Source organism: Delphinapterus leucas, chromosome 14, assembly GCF_059928025.1.
Source record: "Delphinapterus leucas isolate spDelLeu-1000000601 "Yukka" chromosome 14, BTC_Dleu_Yukka2, whole genome shotgun sequence".
NCBI classification, from domain to species: domain Eukaryota; kingdom Metazoa; phylum Chordata; class Mammalia; order Artiodactyla; family Monodontidae; genus Delphinapterus; species Delphinapterus leucas.
In genome coordinates, this window is record NC_143142.1 from 66,402,855 (window position 1) to 66,422,624 (window position 19,770).

A 19,770-nucleotide genomic window follows, 5' to 3' on the forward strand; every position below is an offset into this window, starting at 1 on the left:
CAATACTCCTTCAACAGACGATTTTCCTAGGCGTGTAGAACTAGCCCAAGACCGTACAGCTGCATCACTGCCAGCCCAGACCCCAGATTTCCTGCCGCCTGACCCAGCACCGTTTCCTTGACACACCCTCCGCATTGCAAAGGGACGACCTCTTTCAGCAGTCTTGGAAGACTGAAAACTCTCAAGATCTAAAGTGGTGTTTCTCCAAATACAGAAAGTAAATATTATATGACGCGGGGGGTTGGGGGGTAGGGAGGGACGGAGTACGAGAGCTAGGCAAGAGACCTTATCCTTCCCTCTTTCAAAATTCAAGCTGCTGCATCAAGCACCTGCTTCCCTCGAGAGAGCCCCTGTTGGGGGCCAGGGTGGGCTGCGCTGAGTTGGGGGAGATGCAGAAAGCGGTAGGGTCCCGCACACACATCCCGTGCTTACCACGATCACCACTTTGGGAGTGGGGCCCTTAACCTCCCGCTGTACGATGCCAAATCGCTGGCTGTACATTTTCGAGTCCCCTCGGGTTGGGGGCGGCGCCCGCCGCGGTTCCCCAACCACAGCGACCTGAGGGACCAGATTCCGCGACGCAGAGGTCCGGTTGCCATGGTGCGCCTCGCGGGGATCAGGGCAGGTGAGTGGGGCGGAAGTTGGTCCCGTCACCATGGTGACCATAGACTCCAGCACTCACGACTTCCTCTGGGAGTGGAAAAGCTGAGTCTGCGCAGTCCTCTCCCCGCCCTCCGCCAGGCCTCCCGCCGACCTCACTCCCTTCTTCCAGGGTTCATCAAATAGCAGAAAAAGAGCCTCCTTAACCCGAAGTTTAGTCGAAGATCTAACTACATTCCAATTGACTTTTCTATTTATATCTTGTAATCGGTCTAAAAGCATGAGAAAGGTTAGTGGGCATTTTGTTGGTAGGCTAAAATTTGAGGCCATCTCTAAGTTAATCTTCATGACATAAATCATCACAAGACAACCTTATTCGCGTAGTTCTTTACAGGAATTTACAAGTTATTTTCACACATAAAACCTCTGAGCCTCACAAATATCTTACAAGATTGATGGAACAGCGGGTATTATCCTCATTTTACAGCTAAACAATTAAAGCTGAGAGAGCCTGTTTTGTCAGCCAACTCAACCAGTAATGACAAATTTGTTAATAAAATCAGGAAACCAGGGCTTAGACTTGAGGTACCCTAGGATGGGGGGCAATCAGATGGGCTGGTACGGCAGTGACACGACCTGGCTGGGCACAATAAAAACTAGGGCCAGGGGGAGGATGTGGATTAGAATTGCAGGTGATCGGGCTCTGAGATTCCAGATCCCAGGCAGGAAAACAACACAGGTCAGGAAACCTAGAAGGGGCCCTCAGCACAGGTGGAGACCACAGCTGTACTTCTGGTCAAGAGCAAGGTGGTAGTTAATACCTAAAAGCCAAATAACACTTTGGTACTCTTTCTATAGTGGGGGTGAACATAGAACCAACACTACAACACAAAAAAAATCAGCACCTAGTCGGTCACTGACGTGTAATAACCAAAGTACAACTAGTACTGTGCATCCCATCTTAAGACCGCAATTTACGGTAAATTAGCATTGCTTAATCATTTGTAATGCGCCCACTTCGGATTTTGTAGGCAGTAATGTTTCTAGGTTTGGACTCCATTTCCTGAATTGCTGGTTCAGGCTTTCAGCCACAAAACAGTGTCTCTCTTCTCTTTCAAAATTTCTTTTAATAATTCTCTCATTTTGTCTTTTATGTCCTATAAAGCTTCTTCCTTCAACTGCAGTTCGGAAAAATACTCATTTTCATTTACTGCTAAGAGTTTACGTAGCCTGAAACAAACAAAAAAGAAAGAAATTAGATGGTTGTCTCCGTTCCCTGGACACGGTCCTGAGGGCCAGTTCCTTGATCTTCGATTCCCACGGGTGCCTGGCCCGCCGGCTGGTCTGAGTGGAAGCACCCTGACACCACACCCTTGGGCAAGAGAGGCGACGAAAACGCCCTCGGCCTAGGAGCGGGTTTTGGTAAAAGCCACTGAGATCCTTGGGCGCCCGTCGGTAACCTCCGAGGTCTACACCCTGGAGTTTTCAGCGACAGACAGGGGAAGCAGACCCTTGGCAATACCCGGCTGCCCTGCACATCCCAGCGTTGGTCCTGAGCTCGTCTTGCCGCGCCCTCACCCTGGGCGTGTCCCGTAACTTAATTCCGCTTCGGTTTTACCTGTTGAGCCACTTTGTGAAGAGGGGATTCGGCTTCCCACCGTGACGGCTCGGCTTGGGAACAGAAGCCTGGACCCAGCGGAGGCCACGCCCACGCCCCAGGGCCGCCCAGGCAGGCGGGTGAGGGGCAGCGTCTCCCGAGCCCCGGTGGGAGGACCGCGGTCCGGGCGCCGGAGCCCCCTGGCGGGCCTATTCAGTGGGTGGAGGGGCTGGGCCAGGCGCCAAGCCCGGTGAGACGAGGCTTTCAACCAAGTCTCAACCTCCTGGGAGGCCTAAGAGAAGTGATTCACCCAAGGTCCATGGACAGAACCTGACCTTGCTCTTGCCACCCATTATACCACTTTCTCAGAGGCAGTCAATCAACACTTAAGCACCATCAAGACTCTCCAAAAGAAACACTAAGTGTATAAATCAGTAAACGGGACAATAAAAATCATTTAAAAATAATTTTAAAATAGAACAGCATAGAGATAGAAACTATTTATATTATTTCCAATGCCTATTGTGCCCCAACAAGGTTCACGCAAGGGCTGTCCTCCCAACAGTTTCCTGAATTCTGTGTTTTCACCATTAAATTCCACGATAAAGTTGGAAATCCATTCACCATTTGTAAATACATATTGATGTATTTAATAAAACTGCATGGACTATATCTTTTTCATTCCTGAATCCCAGTATTAAGTACAGTGCCTACCATGGGCCAGGTTCTCAATACTTGAATGACACAAAAATAGCCGAGACCAGCAAGTTTTTTCTGGGTGGGCTTGACAGAATTTCTGTACTTGCTGGGGTCACCATGAAATCCATGGTCTTCAGCTTTGCATTTTCAGCAACGCAGCTTTATCAAGTTATCCTTTATCCTCAGGTGAGTAGTGAGACCCTTGGGAGCTGATTCATGGCAGGGTGGCTTTGTAACGTGTCACCTTGACTAGGCTACGTTTCCCAGTACTCCCTTCCCCGTACGCTTCCGGTTAGGATGGGCCACAAGAGACATTTTGCGTGATATCTGGAGGGCAGAAGTGAAGCAGCAGCACACTCGGAAGGTTGGTGCAGGGGCACCAGGCACTGTTGCAGTTCACACATGTCATTTATCTGCTGGCTCACCTCGTTGGTATGGGGCAGCAGTCAGGCCTGCAGCCAGGCCTGCAGCTGCTCCACCTTCCCCAGGATCTTCCTTCAGCTTCTCTAATTCCTGGCCCAGATGCATATTTAACTCTGTGATGAAGGGCACCAGCTTCTTCTGCAGGAAACCCACATCATCGAAGTTGGAGGTGGTGAGAGGCTGACATGGGTTCCGGGCCATCCGCGTGGTTTGCAGCTCGTGCTCGTGGGCGCCAGTGTCTCCTCGGTCTCCCACTCTTTACATCCATCTTCCCTTCCCGATTGCCTGCCCTGCAGACTTCAAGCTCCAGCATTAGATGTAAAAACAACAGCCTTACAGAGACTGTTCAATCAGCTCCCACAACTGCATAAGGTCAAATCCCTACAAAAAATCTTTTAATATACATATTTATATGTACATATACACATAAAATCTTTATATTAGTGATGCTGCTTTTCTGACTGTATCCTCATACACACAATAACCAAACTCTTATCTCATGAATCAGAATGCTATTCAAATAAACTTCACTTAGGACATCACTGTCAAAATACCACTAGAATACTAGGGTTGAGTGGTTGGATCCTTGGGCGGGGGAGCAAAACAGTATCAATAAAATTATCCAGTCTTGCCTCTGGCTGAAGTAGGCAGGGTGAGGCAACGGAAGGAGCAGAGGAGGGTGGCAGAGGGCTATATAATGAGTTAAACTAAGGAAAAGTTTAATCTACATCTGAATTATCTAAAGCTGCAGGGCTGGGACTAGAGTAAGGCAAGCGAAGCACATAGGCTACAAAATTTAAGGAGGGAGGCATGCACTCAGTCCTGCCACTGTAAAGCTAACTAAGTAACGAATCACAGGTCTAATCTTCTTGGCACTTTATGCAGAATTGGAAAGTGAGGCAGGGCTGAGCCAAGACTGGCCCTTAGGCAGGACTTGTAGCAGGAACTCGGACTCCTAGTAGATAGGGGCTGAGAGCAGAAACCAAGCACAAAGGTCACCAAGGGACAGGGGATTCGAGTTGTGAGGAATGATGAGCCAGGCCAGGAGCTTTACTTCTGAAGGCTGCTTTGGCTGAGGACGGGGAGTGACGGTAACAAGCAGCGCCAATGGGGAAAGATGCCCTTTGGGTTTGAGGGATCCTATGCAGCACCCAAGGCCTGGGAAGAACCCAGTCTCAGGAGTCGCGGGTGCTCTGATAAGGTGGCACCATCCACAATGCCCTGGTGCTCCCTAAACCACCCTAAGGGCAGCAGTGTTAAGGGATTTGTTATAAAGCTTAGAGTAATCCACCTTGTTTTCAAGGTCACTGACAGGAAACTTGCGTTAATATAACATTATTACACACTATTAGATATAGGTTATAGTTAACAGTTTAGTGGCTTAACTTAGGACAAGGCTTTTACAACCTGGGTCTGATTCTAGGCTCTATCAATATTAGCTGTTCAACACTGGACAAGTTATGTAGTTTCTCTGCATCTCAGTTTTCCTGTCTGCAAAAATGGGCAAAACCAATGCCTTTCTAGAAAGATGTTTCTGAGGACTAAACTAGGTCCATGGGAGGAACTCACCAAATAGCAGTTCCTTTCCTCATTTATTCACATTACATTCCCAATTGCTGTCTCCCTGAGGAAATGTTTAGTCACGGCCAGGTCTCATCCAAATGTATTTAAAATTATTTATGATGATGGCTTGTTTAGGCTGAAGGTGGCTTTAATTACATCCCATCCCAACTCCCCCATCCTTAATATCCACACTTCTCAGGCTCTTGGGATTTGCACCGGTTGGAGCAGGTGCACCAACTTTCTACTCTTTTCCTTCCTTTTCTGCTTACTTCCTCTATAAGCTCAAAGTACTGAACAGGCCTGCTCCTCTGGTTTGGTGGTAGGTTTTCCCAGTTCCTACTGACTCCCACACAAGCCCTGGCAATCCATCTATGGTCCAGCCTCTGAGCAGATCAGTGTTGTCTCTCATAAAGTCGGTCTGTAAATATCACCTTGAGTCCTACAGTCTGCAGAAGCCTCCAGTCTACTGCTTTCTAGCTCCAGGTTTTTTAAGGTCCTTGGACCTAGAGAAGAGGGAGCAGGTCTGTATGTTGAATGAGGTTCCCTATGTGCAAAATGGAGCATCACAAACCATTCCCTACTCTTCCATTTCCCCTTAATTTTCCCTTCTCTCTTCTAAAATCTTCCATTACAGACAATGTAGCACATCAAGCACATCATTACCTTCTCCAGTAATATGTAATGACTTCATGCATAGGGGAAATAAGTCTCCCCAGTTGGATTATAAGCTCCCTGATGGCAGAAATCCTGTATCTTCTGAAGGATAAGCCTTCCAGGGTCATTGATTCACCACTGTATCTGCCACACTGCAGTGTACCCAGAAGGGCCGCAATCAGTACCTCAGTACTTGCCCAGGTGCAGGTGGAGAAGTCTCTGGCCTGCAGACACTAGTTTGCAGGAACAAAGGAATCCAGGAGTTTAGGCCAACAGGTTTATGTTGCCTGTGTCTGGGGCTCTGTTCAGGGCTGTCAGCAGTTCTGCAGGGGGCAGCATCCCCCTGTCCTCCTCCCACCGTCCCAGTCCTTACAGGCACCTATCCTGCCTTCTACTGCCACGCCTGTGGGGACAGTCCTGTGCAGCAGCTAAAACAGTAAATGACCTCAATGGGCTCTGGAAAGGCTGAAGAAACACAGCCTAATCCCTTCCACAGAGGATACTCCAGTTGTATGTGGACCCAGATCACAAAGCCATCTTAGGACCCAGGTCTCCTGCCCACCCACCATTGCCCAGCCCACCCATTCATCTTTTGGAGACTCCACAGGCCTTCAAGATCCTGAATGATAATTCTCTGAATAAGAACTTATATATTAAGCCTGACCTCTGTGGATTTTCTTAGGGATATGGGGACAAGGCTTTCCTTTTCTTTTTCTTTCAAATCTCATCACAGGTCACCAAATCCTCTCCCCGCATCACCTCCCGTAACCCTCCTCAAGAACAGCCCTGACCTGGACCTCAGGAGGAATCTCTAAGGTCCTGTACAAACCCCGTCACTGACTGTGACAAGAGCAGTGGTGTGGGGCCTTTACCTCCCACAACACCATGCCAAAACGCTGAGTGTACTTTTAAGACTCAGGGCCCACATCTGACAGGCACCCCACCCAATCCCATCCCCACCCCTCCCTGTGGAGGGCACACCTTGGCAACCAGACTGCTGTGTCCCGGAGGCGGGTTCCACCCAGGCTGAAAATCTCCGTGATCTGGGGAAGAATTAACACCAGGGTCAACATGGCTGGTGGGGCTAAAGCAGGGTCAGGAGAGTGAGGTGTCCCCCAGCACTGACCACGGGCGTGCCAGCCCCTCCTGCCTCCTCCTCTGGGGCCAAGTCAGCGGTGGGGTCATCCTTGTTCTCATCCTCCTTGTCCTCCTCAGGGTCAGGTGGCTCTTGCTTCACAGGTGGCAGGCCTGGGTCTACTGCCTGGGGGAGGTGGAAAACGGGCAGTTGTCAGAAGGGTAGGGCTGGCCTGAGGAAAGTGTCTCTATCAGCCAACATGTCACTGTGCTGACAATCCCACTTCTGTCACACTTGAGCACAGAAAAACCATCTCTCTGCCTACAAACCTTTCCCATTCCTCACAGATTTCCATTCTTCTGTTAGCTGGGCAGCAAAGCAGGCAAAACTAGTTGCCTGGGGAGGGTGGGGCATCTGTCAGACAGGCGGGATGATTCTGTGAGAGGCTGTCATCAGCACACTATTACTTTGCTCAAAGAACCACCATCATGGCTCACCATCACGCTGCTCACAGACCACCCATCACTGACCCCCACCTTGCTGGGGCAGCCAGGCAGCAATACAGGAGAAGTCAGGATGGCTGTGCCCGGTGTCCAGTCTTCCTGGGCATCCGCCTTCTCTTGCTTCACCTGGGGTAAGGCCACGACCCAACTCAGGCCAGGGCACTGGGCCTCCTGCGTGAAGGAGGATGGCAGCAGACTTGGTCCCAGCTTCCCCACACGAGGCTGGGTGGGGTCGGGAAGGGCAGGATAAGGTGGGACCCTCACCTGTAACAGAGCCGCTGTGGAGGCTGGAGCTGGGCCAGGCACCTGCACGGGACTGCTTGCACCCTCCCGCAAGAACACGAGGTCGGTGCCAGGCGGGGGCAGCACAAATCCACTGCCTGCTTCCTGCTTCACTGGAGTCTGGGCACGGTCTGGCTGGGCCATGGGCGTGACCAAGGGAGGCTTCGGGGTCTGACCCAGACGGGGCCTTCGAGCAGAGCCAGGCCTCTTTTGACGCGGGTAAGGTGTGGGTGGCCCGGCACCATCCTCGGAACCTGCCCAGACACTTGGCAGCAGCCGCTTCTGTGAGGAGAGATGGGGTGTTATGGCCGCTGGGTACAATGGCCAACCACACTACCCTGCCCCGATCAATGTGCCTGTGACTCCGCTTCCCCCACCCCCGTTAATCCCAGCACAGAGTCTCCTCAGGTATGAGCCCCTCGTCACCAAGCCTGCTAGTCTCCTGTTGGCAATGCCAGTGCCACCCAGATTCTTCCTTTATCTCAGCACAATGTCTGCTAATTGCTGGCCGAACCCCTTGCCCCACCCACCGCTCTGAAGCTGCAGGACCCATCTGGCCGGTCCCCACCCACCTACCAGGCTGGCCCATCCCTCTCAGGCACTGGGGGGCCTGGCACTGATCGTCCCACCCACCTGACCCATCCTGCTGCACCCACCATAGCAAACTGCAGGCACTGGCGCCAACGACACTTCTGGCGCTTCTGGTTGCTGCCCCCGAATTTGGGCTTATCACAGCAGAAGTCGCAGTGGCCACAGTCCATCCGCCGCAGGCAGGCCGCACAGGCCCCACACTTGCGGTTCTGCCGACGGTTCGTGTAAGGCTGCTGGGGAGCAGAGGGACAGGGGACGCTGTCACTAGGACAGTTACAATGCTGCTCCTGTTACTCCTCCACTAGCCCCACTGGAGGGAACTGGCTGGACACTGGTCTTAGCCTGACTCCCCACTAGTCACACCTCAGTGTCTGCTAGTCGAGCACCAGGCAGTATCACTGTACCGGATGGCCCTTGATACCACGAGGACTGTGGCTGCTCCAGCACAGTATCCATCGTTCTATCTGCTAGTCCCCCACTAGCTACCAAGACAATGTCTTTGACCCCCATCTCCAGCAGGATTTTGCTGACACTCTTTTAGCTCCCATCACTGCACCTGCAACATCTGCTCATCCTGCGTGAACTTCAGTCACCGTGCCAGCTGTTCCTCTATTAGTCCCACTAGAGTGCTGGTTCATCCGACATTAGGTGCTGTCAATGCACCTGTTGATCCCATATTAGTGCCTACCCCACTGTCTGCTCATCCCACACTAGCACCCATCACTGTGCCTTACTATTCCCTTATTAGGCCCATGGAGCATCTGCTTCTTTGGGGTTAACCAAGTGCCCTGGGAGAGTCTAGGCTTGTCCAGGTAGGGTGAGGCCACTCACTAGCTCGTCCTCGTCTACACAGTAATAGATGAATTCAGCAGGTGGCGAGGGGGCCAGGGCTCTGGGGTGCTGCAGAGGCAAATGGGGTGGGGTCAGGGCAGGTAGTGGGTGAGGTTACGGTTGTGCCTTCCCCCTGCCCACCAGGGCCTCACCAGCTCTGGAGACTCTGGAGGCTGCGAGGGCGGAAGTGCAGGCAGTGGCTGGGTTCGGGGGGGGCGCCGCCGGGGAGCCACCTTGGAGTCGCAGCCTCCCCTGCGGCGGCCGTGTTTACCCTGAGAGAAAGCCAGAAGGACAGTTTAGGCTTGGTGGCACCAGGTAGACAAGGGACCACCTGCTTCCCCCGAGGTGTGCAGGAAGCATGCATGTGGGACAGGCAGGCAGAGGGTGGGCCGGGGCACTCACAGCAGGGGGAGCCACAGCTAGGGGAGGGCGTCGTTGACATCGCTGATGGTGGCGGCGGAGGCGGTGTGCAAGGTGCTGGCAGACAGGGGCAGGCGGGGCCGAGGAGGTGAGCACGGGACGGGGGAGAAAAGAAGACATGAGGTGGGCAAGGCCAGGTTGGGACGAAGCAGCAGCAGCTGTAACAGTACAATGAGCTCTGCCGCGGCCCACCAGCGCCGGCCCCTCCAGCCTGACTCACCCGCAGGCAACGCCGCTGGACGCACCTCCACTGGCGCCTGAGACCAGGGCGGGGAGGGCGAAGGCAGACTCGACAACGGCCACAGTCCTCTCGGGTCTGACAGCCCCGGCACACTCCACACCCTCGGCTCTGTGGGGGGCCGGAGGTGTGACGCATGGGGCCAGGGCTATGAGGGTCAGGAGTGCAGGTGAGCCTCGGGCCCACCCCACCTGCCCGACTCACCCTTTCCACAATCCGGAGGCACCGTCTTCGCTCACACTTGCAGAACAGCCCCGAGGCCACATCATGGGGCAACTGCAGAAGGCAGGTGGAGCAGGCCCCACAGTCTTCTGTTACCTGGCAGGCCGCACACTCCCCGCAGCCCACACGCTGCCAGGAATGGGCGGGGCAAGGTCACAGGTCCAGGCAGAGTGGCTCCAGGAGCACTGCCCCTCGTGTGTCTACTGACCCCACACTGGCCCCCATCATCATGTCTGCTCGTCCCCCATCTGTCTCATCACTCACTGTCTGATGACTACTGATTAGCCACCATCATTGAGGCCACAACGATGTCTACTGCTCCCCTGTGAACCTCGTCACTGTGTCTACTGATTAACTCCCATGACCGTCAGCTGACTGTAGCTAGCTCCCTACAAAATGACTCTGACACCCTGTGGATCCATCACTGTTCCTTCGGACTCTCACCAGCCCCTATCACATCCTGCTCCCACCACACACTTGTGAGGAGGAAGCAGGTCGTGCTTACCTTAAACATCCTCTGCTCTCGGTTGAAAGCAATTCTCTGTGCTGTAGGGAGGGAGAGAGTAGAAGAGAAATGTGAAGGGAGCATCAGATACCTGACCTCATGGCTGCCTCCATCCTGACATCTACCATTCAATCTCCAGCCAGACACCTGTGTCCTAGCCTGACGCCAAGCCTGCTCCGGCTCTACCTCCCAGTGCCCCAGGGGCCACTCACCTCGGCAGTCCTTGCACAGAGTCTTGAGCCGCTGCCGTCGGGTTCCATCCCCTGAAAAGCTGATTCCACAGTTCTCACAGCACCTGGGACAGGAAACATGGGTGTGGGGCCGGGTGCACCCCCAACCACAGCCCTCGTGGACCTGGCTCACTTGAGGCTGACACTCACCCAGGCGCAGGAAGTGAGGCTGGGACTGTGCCAGCATCAGCCTTGGTCTCATCCCTTGGGGCCTCCTTCCTGACTTCGCTCTTCGAAGGTCCAACCTGACGTTTCTGAGCCTTGGCTGGCTTCGAAGGCTTCTTCCGCTTCCTGCTGGGGATGGCCAAGGAATGGGCCTGGAGATAAGAGCAAGGGCAGGAAGATGTAAGTCAGCGGGTGGGTGTTAGGTGGCTCAGCCACTCCTGCCTGGGTATCCCACACTGTACAGTACCTTGGGGGCTGGATAGCACAGGATGCCTTGTTTGAAGTCGAAGAGGGTGAGATCGCACGCAGGGCCCAGGTATCGGGTCAGCTCAACTTTGCTTCTGATCCTGTCTCCTGTGGGGCTGGGGGTGGGCCAGGACGGGTTGGTACCTAGGTGGAACCACTGCCACTCCACCCCCACAACCCTCCCACTGGGCTGGTGAATAGGCCTGCAGAGCTGGTGGGATACAGGAGGCAGCCTGGGATCAGCCTACGAGCCCCGACCAAGTAACTACCCCAAATAATCCTGAACAGCAGGAAGATAAAAGGTGTATAAATACCAGCAAGTATACAAACAGTAATAAGTAATATAAATGTAAACAGATGTGCATGTATTTATAATGTGTGCTACTAGTGGTATTCTATGTAAGTGAAAATAAACACAAATAGCAGCACAAATACATTGAATAATGTAACTGTGTTAGCATTACATACTAAATACATAGACAAAGAAAACTTAAATAAGACACAAACAAATGTTTTAAATATAGCTGGCCCTTGAACAACACAGGTTTAAACTGCGCAGGTCCACTTATACATAGATTTTTTTCAATAAATATACTGGAAAATTTTTTGGAGATTTGTGACTATTTAAAAAAACTCAATGAACCACGTAGCCTAGAAATATTGAAAAAATTAAGAAAAAGGTGTGTCATGAATGCACAAAATATATGTAGTACTAGTCTATTTCATCTTCTACCACCGTAAAATATACATAAATCTATTATAAAAGTTTAAACATCAAAACTTATTTATCACACACTTAAAGACTGTATGTGGTACCATTCACAGTCAAGAGAAATGTAAACAAACATAAAGATGCAGTATTATACCATAACTGCATAAAATTAACTATAGTACGTATTGTACTACTATAATCATCTAACAGCCACCTCCTGTTGCTACTGCAGTGAGCTCAAGTGTTGCGAGTATCTGCTTAAAATGCCATGGAAGGCTAGTCATCTCCGAGTGAGCAGGCTGTTTCTCCAGTAAACTGCACATCACAGTAGAAAGTGACCCCTTGCGGTGGTTCTCATGTCATTTTCATCGCGTTTAGCGCAATACCGTAAATCCTGAATAACATCATGGGACCCATAACAAAGTGTAACTAGCTATGCTGGAAGTGCTCCCAAGAAGCAGAAAAAAGTCATGACATTACAAGAAAAAGCAGAGTTGCTTGACATGTACCATAGACTGAGATCTGCAGGTGGTTGCCCTCCAATTCAAGATTAATGAATCCAGTTGTAAGGACTATTGTAAAAAAAAAAAAAAAGGAAATTCATGAATCTATCGCTGCAGCTACACCAGCAGCTCGAAAACCTTGTATTTTTTGCAAAACACCTTTTTATCTCGCACTGAAAGTGCAGCTCTTATGTGGATGCAGGATTGCTATAAGAAAGCCATACCTATAAATTCCAATATAATTCAAGAAAAAATGAAGTCACTGTAATGACAGCTTAAAGCAAAAGGAAGGTGAAGTCTCTAAAGCCGGAGAATCTACTGCCAGCAAAGGATGGTCTGATAATTGTAGAAAGAGGTTTGGCTTTGAAAGTGTCAAGATAACAGGAGAAGCAGGTTCTGCCAACCAAGGGGCAGCAGACAAGTTCCCAGACGCCATTAAGAAAATCATTGAGGAGAAAGGATACCTGCCTGAACAAGTTTTTAATGCAGATCAAAGTGCCCTATTCTGCAAAAAAAATGCCAGAAACGACATATATTAGTAAGAAAGAGAAGTGAGCAACACGATTTAAAGCTGGAAGGGACAGGCTAACCCTACTGCTTTGTGCAAATGCAGTCAGGTTTATGATCAGTACTGCCCTTATCTATAAAGTTGCTAACCCTAGAGCCCTGAAGGGAAAAGACAGACCCCAGCTGCCAGTCTTTTGGTTGTACAAGAAGACCTGGACAGCGAGAACCCTTTTTTTTATTGGTTCCATTGATGCTCTGTCCCTGAAGTCAGGAAGTACCCTGCCAGTAAGGGACAGCCTTTAAAGTTCTTTTGATATTGGACCACACCCCTGCCCACCCAGAACCCCATGAATTCAACACCAAAGGTGTCGAAGTGGTCCACCTGCCCCCAAACACAATGTCTCTAATTCAGCCTCTAGATCAGGGGGTCATAAGGACCTTTAAGGCTCATTACACACAGTGCTCTATAGAAAAGACTGTCAACACTATGGAAGAGAACCTTCATAGACAGAACATCATGAAAGTCTGGAAAAATTACACCACTGAAGACGCCATCGTTATAGAAAAGGCTGTGAAAGTCATCAAGCCCAAAACAATAACTGCTGCTGGAGAAAACTGTGTCCAGATGTTGTGCATGACTTCCCAGAATTTACGACCAAGTCAATCAAGGATATCATGAAAGAGATTGTGGATATGGCAAAAAGGGGGGAGGGGACGAAAGGTTTCAAGACATGGATCTTGGATTCAAGAGCTATCAGACACCACACCAGAGGAATTAACTAACACAAGACGACTTGATGGAGATGAACACTGCCGAACCAGTGCCAGATGATGAGGAAGACGACGAAGAAAAAGGAGCGCCAGAAAAAAACTGACATTAGACAATCTAGCAGAAGGGTTCCGATATTCAAGAATACTTTGACTTATTTTACAACACGGACCCTTCTATGATATGGACACAAACTAAAGCAAACAGTGGAAGAAAGATTGGTACTGTGTAGAAACATTTTTGGAAAAGTGAAAAAGCAAAAAGGTCAGACAAGAAATTACCATGTACTTCTGTAAAGTTACACCGAGTGTTCTGGCCCTCCTGCCTTCCCTTCCACCTCCTCTCATTCTGCCTCTGCCGCCCTCCTCAGCAAGACCAAACCCCTCCTCTTTCTCTTCCTCCTCAGCCTAATCAACGTGAAGACAACAAAGATGAAGACCCTTATGATGATCCACTTCCACTTAACGAACAGTAAATAATCATCAGGCTGTACAGTTAATACTTACCTATCGTGTTTGTGCGTGAGTATCTTTGTGTGAAAACCTAACAACTGTACGGCAAGAACTGTATGAGACGTTTCATCACCCAAGTATTCACCTGTGCGAGACTTGAAGTGGATTGCCTATACTTACACAGGCATAAGGTGAGTGATATTTAATACAAACTTAACATGTTAGTTTTCTTACTGTTTTATAACTTTGCTTTCAAAGAATTACATTACCATATGGTATGCCTCTCTCTCTGGCAATCAGGGAAACTGCCTATCATCACAGGTAAGTGGTTTTTAAAAATGTAACAATGTTCCCAATACTGTATTATGAATATGATTATAATACTGTATGCCATAAAAATTTTACAATTCATTCATTAGTGTACAGGTGAGGCTACCATGAAGCAATCCATGAAGCAATCGTATCAATTATAGTACCCTACCATAAAGCAATCATATCGCTCCTTCTTAGTTATCAATGCATGAATTGTTATACCTGTAAATAAACGTAAATTTTTCAATTATCTCTTCATTTTTGATGTCTGGTATTAGTAATATGTATAATATCTACAATGTTTTGTATCATATAAGACAATATTGATGTAGGTACTGACATACAAGCAATTCATCTTGTAAACAGATGATGTAAACTTATGGTATTGATAAATACAGTACAGTACTGTAAATGAACTTTTTCTTCCTTATGATTTTCTTTTTTTTTGGCTGCACCGCACAGCTTGCAGGATCTCAGTTCCCTGACCAGGGATTGAACCCGGGCCACAGCAGTGGAAGCCCAGAATCCTAACCACTAGGCCACCAGGAAACTCCCTTATGATTTTCTTAATCTCTTCTCTAGCTTATTTTACTGTAAGAATACAGTATATGATATATACAACATACAAAATACGTGTTAACTATTTATGTTATCGGTAAGGCTTCCAGTCAACAGTAGGCTATTAGTAGTTAATTTTTTTGTGTGTTTGTTTTTTTTGCCGCGCCACATGACACTCAGGATCTTAGTTTCCCCACCAGGGATTGAACCCATGCCCCTGCAGTGGAAGTGCACAGTCTTAACCACTGGACCGCCAGGGAAGTCCCCAGTAGTTAACTTTTTAAGGAATCAAAAGTTATATGTGGATTTTCAACTGCACAGGGGATTGGCACCCCTAATCCTTACTACATTGTTCAAGGGTCAACTGTACACATATAAGTGTACATATAGATATACATACAAATACATATGTAAACAAATAAATGCAACTACATACAAAACAAAGTATAAGTAACTGATGTTGGGAGACAATATTCCACAGGTCTCTCACATTTCTACATGTCTTTCAAGAGCAGCATTGACTATCCTTTGTTATGAACTATCTTTTCAAGGATATGTGTACAGCATCAGCCTTGGAAGACAAGAGATAGGGTGTCCTTCCAGAGCAAAGGGAAGGCATCCTTACTGTCCTAACATTATAAAAGACTGGATTCCTTAAGCTCAAGGTTCCTCTCCTACAACACAACCCAGTGCGTGTGTAGGTGCTAATTAATTACTCTCTTCATGTCACCCTGTGGGAACTGGCATTTGGTGAACTGGCACAATAACGATGACATACTGGATACTGCTAATGCTGTGAGTAATACACTGTCTTTCATCTCTGAACCAGAAGCCTCATATCTCCTACTAGCATCCACAGAACCGCGACACATTCACTTGCTATCTTGCCTTAATTAGGGTAAAATCTCTGGCCTTTTCAGTTCTTGATCATTGCACTTATATTTATAAATTTTGAAAGTTTTATAAAAATTGTAAATATGTGGATAAACGTACAACTAATATAAATAAACATATAAACATTTAATATAAACATTTAAAAAATACCATATGTTTATTTATAAACATATAAATAAGTGTAATTGTAGGTACAATTTTACTATATTCCTCCAAGGAAACAACTTACATACAAAAAAAGTTTAAGAAATTTAATAACTGTATCACTAACATATTCTAAAAGACCTTAAATCCTTAAATGTAACTGGTTTATAAAAATGTATTTTCATGTATTTACAGTCAATTCTCATTATTCACAGTAATCTGTTCTATAAAGTCACCTTGAACACTCAATTAGTGAGTACAGGACCACTGCTCCTAATGGAACTACAGGTTAGGTTCCTGTAAGCCTCTGGTCACATTTTGTCAGCTGATCAGTACGTAACCTTGTTTTATGTGTGTTTCTGTTTAAAGACACCCTGCTTAATACAGTCCTCTTACAAATAATTAACTGCATGGCCTTTGAATGATTTAAAGCCAGGGGCTTTGGAAGCCATCTGTGTTATATAGGTTCCTTTGTCGATGTAAAACAAGCCAGTCCCATCAGCACTGAAAACCTACTCTTCTACATAACCCTTTTCCTGTATAACATTATCAGGTGTTTTTTAAATTCCTCCACAGTCTCTTATCTGCAGAACCTGCCTCACTTGCAAATTTAACACTTTTCACGATGTATCACCTTCTGAAACGTGTGAGCCAGCCAGCACTAGCTGAGACAGGCTTAACATTTTCATAACCCTGGGTAACATGACTGTCAATGTCCTTTGCTTTCAGCCTCACAACGCTGTCCACTACACTTTAATCATCATCTCATGGTTCCGCGAATTTAGCCACTTTAACACCTTTTCCTTAGCTTCATCAGATACTATAGATGTTACTTTAGCAGCCTCATGTACTAATTGGCAAATTTCCTCTTCTTTTTCTAGATATACTGCCTTTTTGATTTATTAACATTGAACTCACAGCCAACAGCACTGCAACTCATGCCTGAACAAAACTTATTTAATATGTATTTCTGCATATTGCACATCCCCGACTTCTTGCACTTAGAACACTGGACAGCACTTCAACACTACACTTGGGGGCAACTACAAACAGCAAAATCACCATTAAAAAGTACAAAAATGCAAAAAACAGAACACTAAATAGACCTCAAAAAGGATACTTATTTACAGTACAAGAGCTAAAATAAGAAAGCCTCGTACAACCTCGGCTGGGAACACATGCATCAGGCGACTTATTTTTCGCTGCTCTGTGCATATCCACAAATGACCATGAAAGCACAGTGAGTATGACTTTGGGGGTACAAACAAATTTTAGTAAGCAAATTTGCAAATATGGAAACTGCAAATAATAAGGACCAACTGTATATGCATAATTTAACCCCACCCCCTGATTTCACCCTGCCTAACCAGGCTCAGCCCTAACGCCTGACTCTGTCCACAACCCACCCAGTACCTCTGGTAATAGGTGTCTGAGCGTCCACAGGTGGCACCTGACTTGCGAAAGACCTCACGGCGCTTCCAGCCAGGGCCCAGGGCCGGGCAGTCCAGCCAGTCCTCAGCCATGGGGCCACAAGAAGGAGCAGCGGCCTGCAACATGGAGGGGGCAGTGGGAGAAACTGAGGCTCTAGGGAGGAACACGTTGTGCCCCAGGCCGCACAAACCCACGGATCTATTAATGCTCGTTTAAGATCTAGGACCTGCCACAAGCAACTGGCCAATGTAAGGAAGAGAAAAAACCCCATCCCCACTCCATTCTTCCCTGTCCTGGGCCCAGAAGCTTGTCATTCCCCCCACCTCTTGACCGGGTAGCCCCATCCTCAACCTAAGGGTCCCCATCCTCAATGCATCCCTCACTCTCAGCGTCCTAATCCCCAATCCCCCCCAGCCTCAGCTTGAGAGACCTCAGTCCTCCCATCCTCGGCGCAAGAGGCCCCCATACGACTCGTCCCCAGACCCAGGTCCCAAACTCTCCCTCAGTAGCCTAACCTCCCATTCATTCCCTTCCTTGACCCAGGAGTCACTAATCTCTCTCTTTCAGTCTTTTAACTCTCCCATTCCTTCCCTGTCTGCTGTCCTCTTATCCTGCTACCTCAGTATTATTGCCTCGACTTCCTCTGTGTCCTCTGCCACAGAGCCCCCAGCTCCTCCATATCATTGACAACCTCGCCCACCTTATTTTCCCTCTGTCGGTGCTCTAAGCCACAATTTCTTCCCAAGCCCCCAAACCTCCCTATTCCGCTCTTCTGCAACTAAAAAGTTCCCTTCAGCGTCCTCATCCTCCCATCAGCTTTAGACACCCTGATTTCTCCCTTCCGCGTTTGAACCCCCCCACCCCATTCCTCTCCTCTTGGGCCAGGATCATGCCATCCCTAACTGTCAGCGCACTGACCCCCTATTTTTCATCGTCCTCCATATGAGACCCCCGAGCCTCCCTTTCAGCATTCCAACGCATTTCTCCCCGTCATCAGCCTGAGAGCCCCTAATTTCTCCCCTTGAGCGTTCTGGACCCCCATTTCTCTCTCCTTAACCTGAGAGGCCCCGATATCTGCCCTCAGCGTTCGGATCCTCCCCTATTCCTCTCCGTCCTCGTCCAAGATCCCGACACTTCCACCTGTCAGTCTTCTGAGCCCATTCCTCCCCGTCCTTCCCCTAAATTCCCCCATTACTCCCCTTCAATATTCCGACGCCGCCATTCCTCCCACTCATCGGCCTGAAGCCCTTCACTGCTCTCCGTCAGCGTTCTGAGCCTCAATTCTTCCCCATTCTCCGCCTGAGCGGTCTCCATTTCCACCCCCACGACTGTCTCACCAGCTCGGCTCCCGGCCGGTACCTTCCACCGCTCTAGGTCCGCTGACCCATGGCGAGGGTCCCGCCTGTGGCTCTCGCCTTGCCCAGCTCCTCTTCTTCCTCCTCCGCAGCCGCTTCCTCTGAAGCTGTAGCTGTCGCCGTCGCCGTCGCCGTCGCCGCCGCCGCCGCCGCCGCCGCCGTTCGTTGCTCCAGGAACCGGATATCCGCCGCCCAACTCTCGGGCTCCGCCCCCTGGCGGGACGCCTGCGCACTAATACCCTGCCTGCGCGAACCCTTAGCGGGGAAGACTCCACGCCTGCGTGCTGAGTCCGGTGGAGGAGCGTGCCCCTTTTGAAGGGACCTGCTGCGCTTGCGCGCCGACGTCCCACTCAGGCCCGCGCCTCATCGGAGACTTGCAGCGCCTGCGCACCTCGCTTCGCGCCCCTCCGTCCATCTCGTTCTCGCCTGCGCTCTCCAGTCCCAACCTAAGGGGAGGAGGGGGATTGGGGTTGGTCCTGGTCTCTGGTTGGTTGGCGATCTCCACAAGGAGTAACTGGGAGGGAGGAGCGGAGAAGGCTGGGGTCGTGCCAGAACACTCCTCTTGCGCCTGTTACCTTGGTCGCGCCTGTGCTCTACCGTTCCTCCTGTCAAGGAAAAATTAATCAATAGTCGATCTAAAGAAGAAATAGAAAATTTTATTTGAGCCAACTTGAGGATTATAATCTGAAAGACAGTGTTTTGGAAAACTCTGAGGACTGTTCCATCTGTTAGAAATGGAAGGCACAGTTATGTACAGCTTTGAGACAAAGGATCAAACATCAAAATGGCACTGACTTTTTTTTTTTTTTTTTTTGCGGTATGCGGGCCTCTCACTATTGTGGCCTCTCCCATTGCGGAGCACAGGCTCCAGATGTGCAGGCTCAGTGGCCATGGCTCACTGGCCCAGCCGCTCCGCGGCATGTGGGATCTTCCCGGACCGGGGCACGAACCCGTGTCCCCTGCATTGGCAGGCGGACTCTCAACCACTGCGCCACCAGGGAAGCCTGGCACTGACACTTTACATTAAGTTAGCCAAAGGTGCTGTATGGCTGAACCACACTGACTCCATTTTTTCAGTTCCATCATAGGCCCACAGTCCTACCCTCCTCCCCTTTCTCTGTGATGGAGCTTTAGCCTACTCAGAAGGAATGCACGAGCGCCAGAGAAGTTCTCTATCAGCTTTTACCCTTGCCTTCATCTGATATGAAAATTCGAAGAACGCCTTTTGCTGACGCAGATGGTTAATGATTTGTGAGGAATAATAGTCCTGAGACCCCTGGGGAGAGAAA

At 49.3% G+C, this 19,770-nt stretch overlaps 2 protein-coding genes across 36 annotated transcripts in view; both read right to left on the minus strand.

The window, feature by feature from the left end:
* The window catches only part of CFAP53 (cilia and flagella associated protein 53), a 66,679-nt gene extending 66,013 nt beyond the window's left edge, over nt 1–666 (minus strand). Inside the window, 1 exon segment of the mRNA XM_022584276.2 lies at nt 433–666. Coding sequence (XP_022439984.1) covers nt 433–666 — 234 coding nt within the window.
* Nucleotides 667–767: 101 nt separating this feature from the next.
* On the minus strand, nt 768–18,645 carry MBD1 (methyl-CpG binding domain protein 1). 35 transcript variants are annotated; one of them, XM_022584490.3, is made up of 18 exons: nt 18,464–18,572; nt 17,109–17,242; nt 10,846–10,960; nt 10,584–10,750; nt 10,416–10,498; nt 10,204–10,244; nt 9,681–9,827; nt 9,459–9,587; nt 9,221–9,295; nt 8,971–9,090; nt 8,819–8,887; nt 8,053–8,220; nt 7,379–7,678; nt 7,148–7,285; nt 6,663–6,797; nt 6,518–6,579; nt 5,314–5,385; nt 3,498–3,609 (listed from the first exon to the last, which is right to left on the minus strand). In XM_022584490.3, exons 2-17 carry the CDS (start codon nt 17,216–17,218, stop codon nt 5,346–5,348), a joined length of 1,899 nt encoding a protein of 632 aa, XP_022440198.2. In that variant the 5' UTR covers nt 17,219–17,242; nt 18,464–18,572; the 3' UTR covers nt 3,498–3,609; nt 5,314–5,345. The 35 variants fall into 35 exon arrangements, with proteins under 35 accessions (XP_089751317.1, XP_022440194.2, XP_022440186.2 ...); XM_022584489.3 differs by having other exon boundaries at nt 3,511–3,616; XM_089895191.1 differs by lacking the exons at nt 3,498–3,609; nt 5,314–5,385 and adding an exon at nt 768–1,830 and having other exon boundaries at nt 18,486–18,644.
* Nucleotides 18,646–19,770: the final 1,125 nt, after the last annotated feature.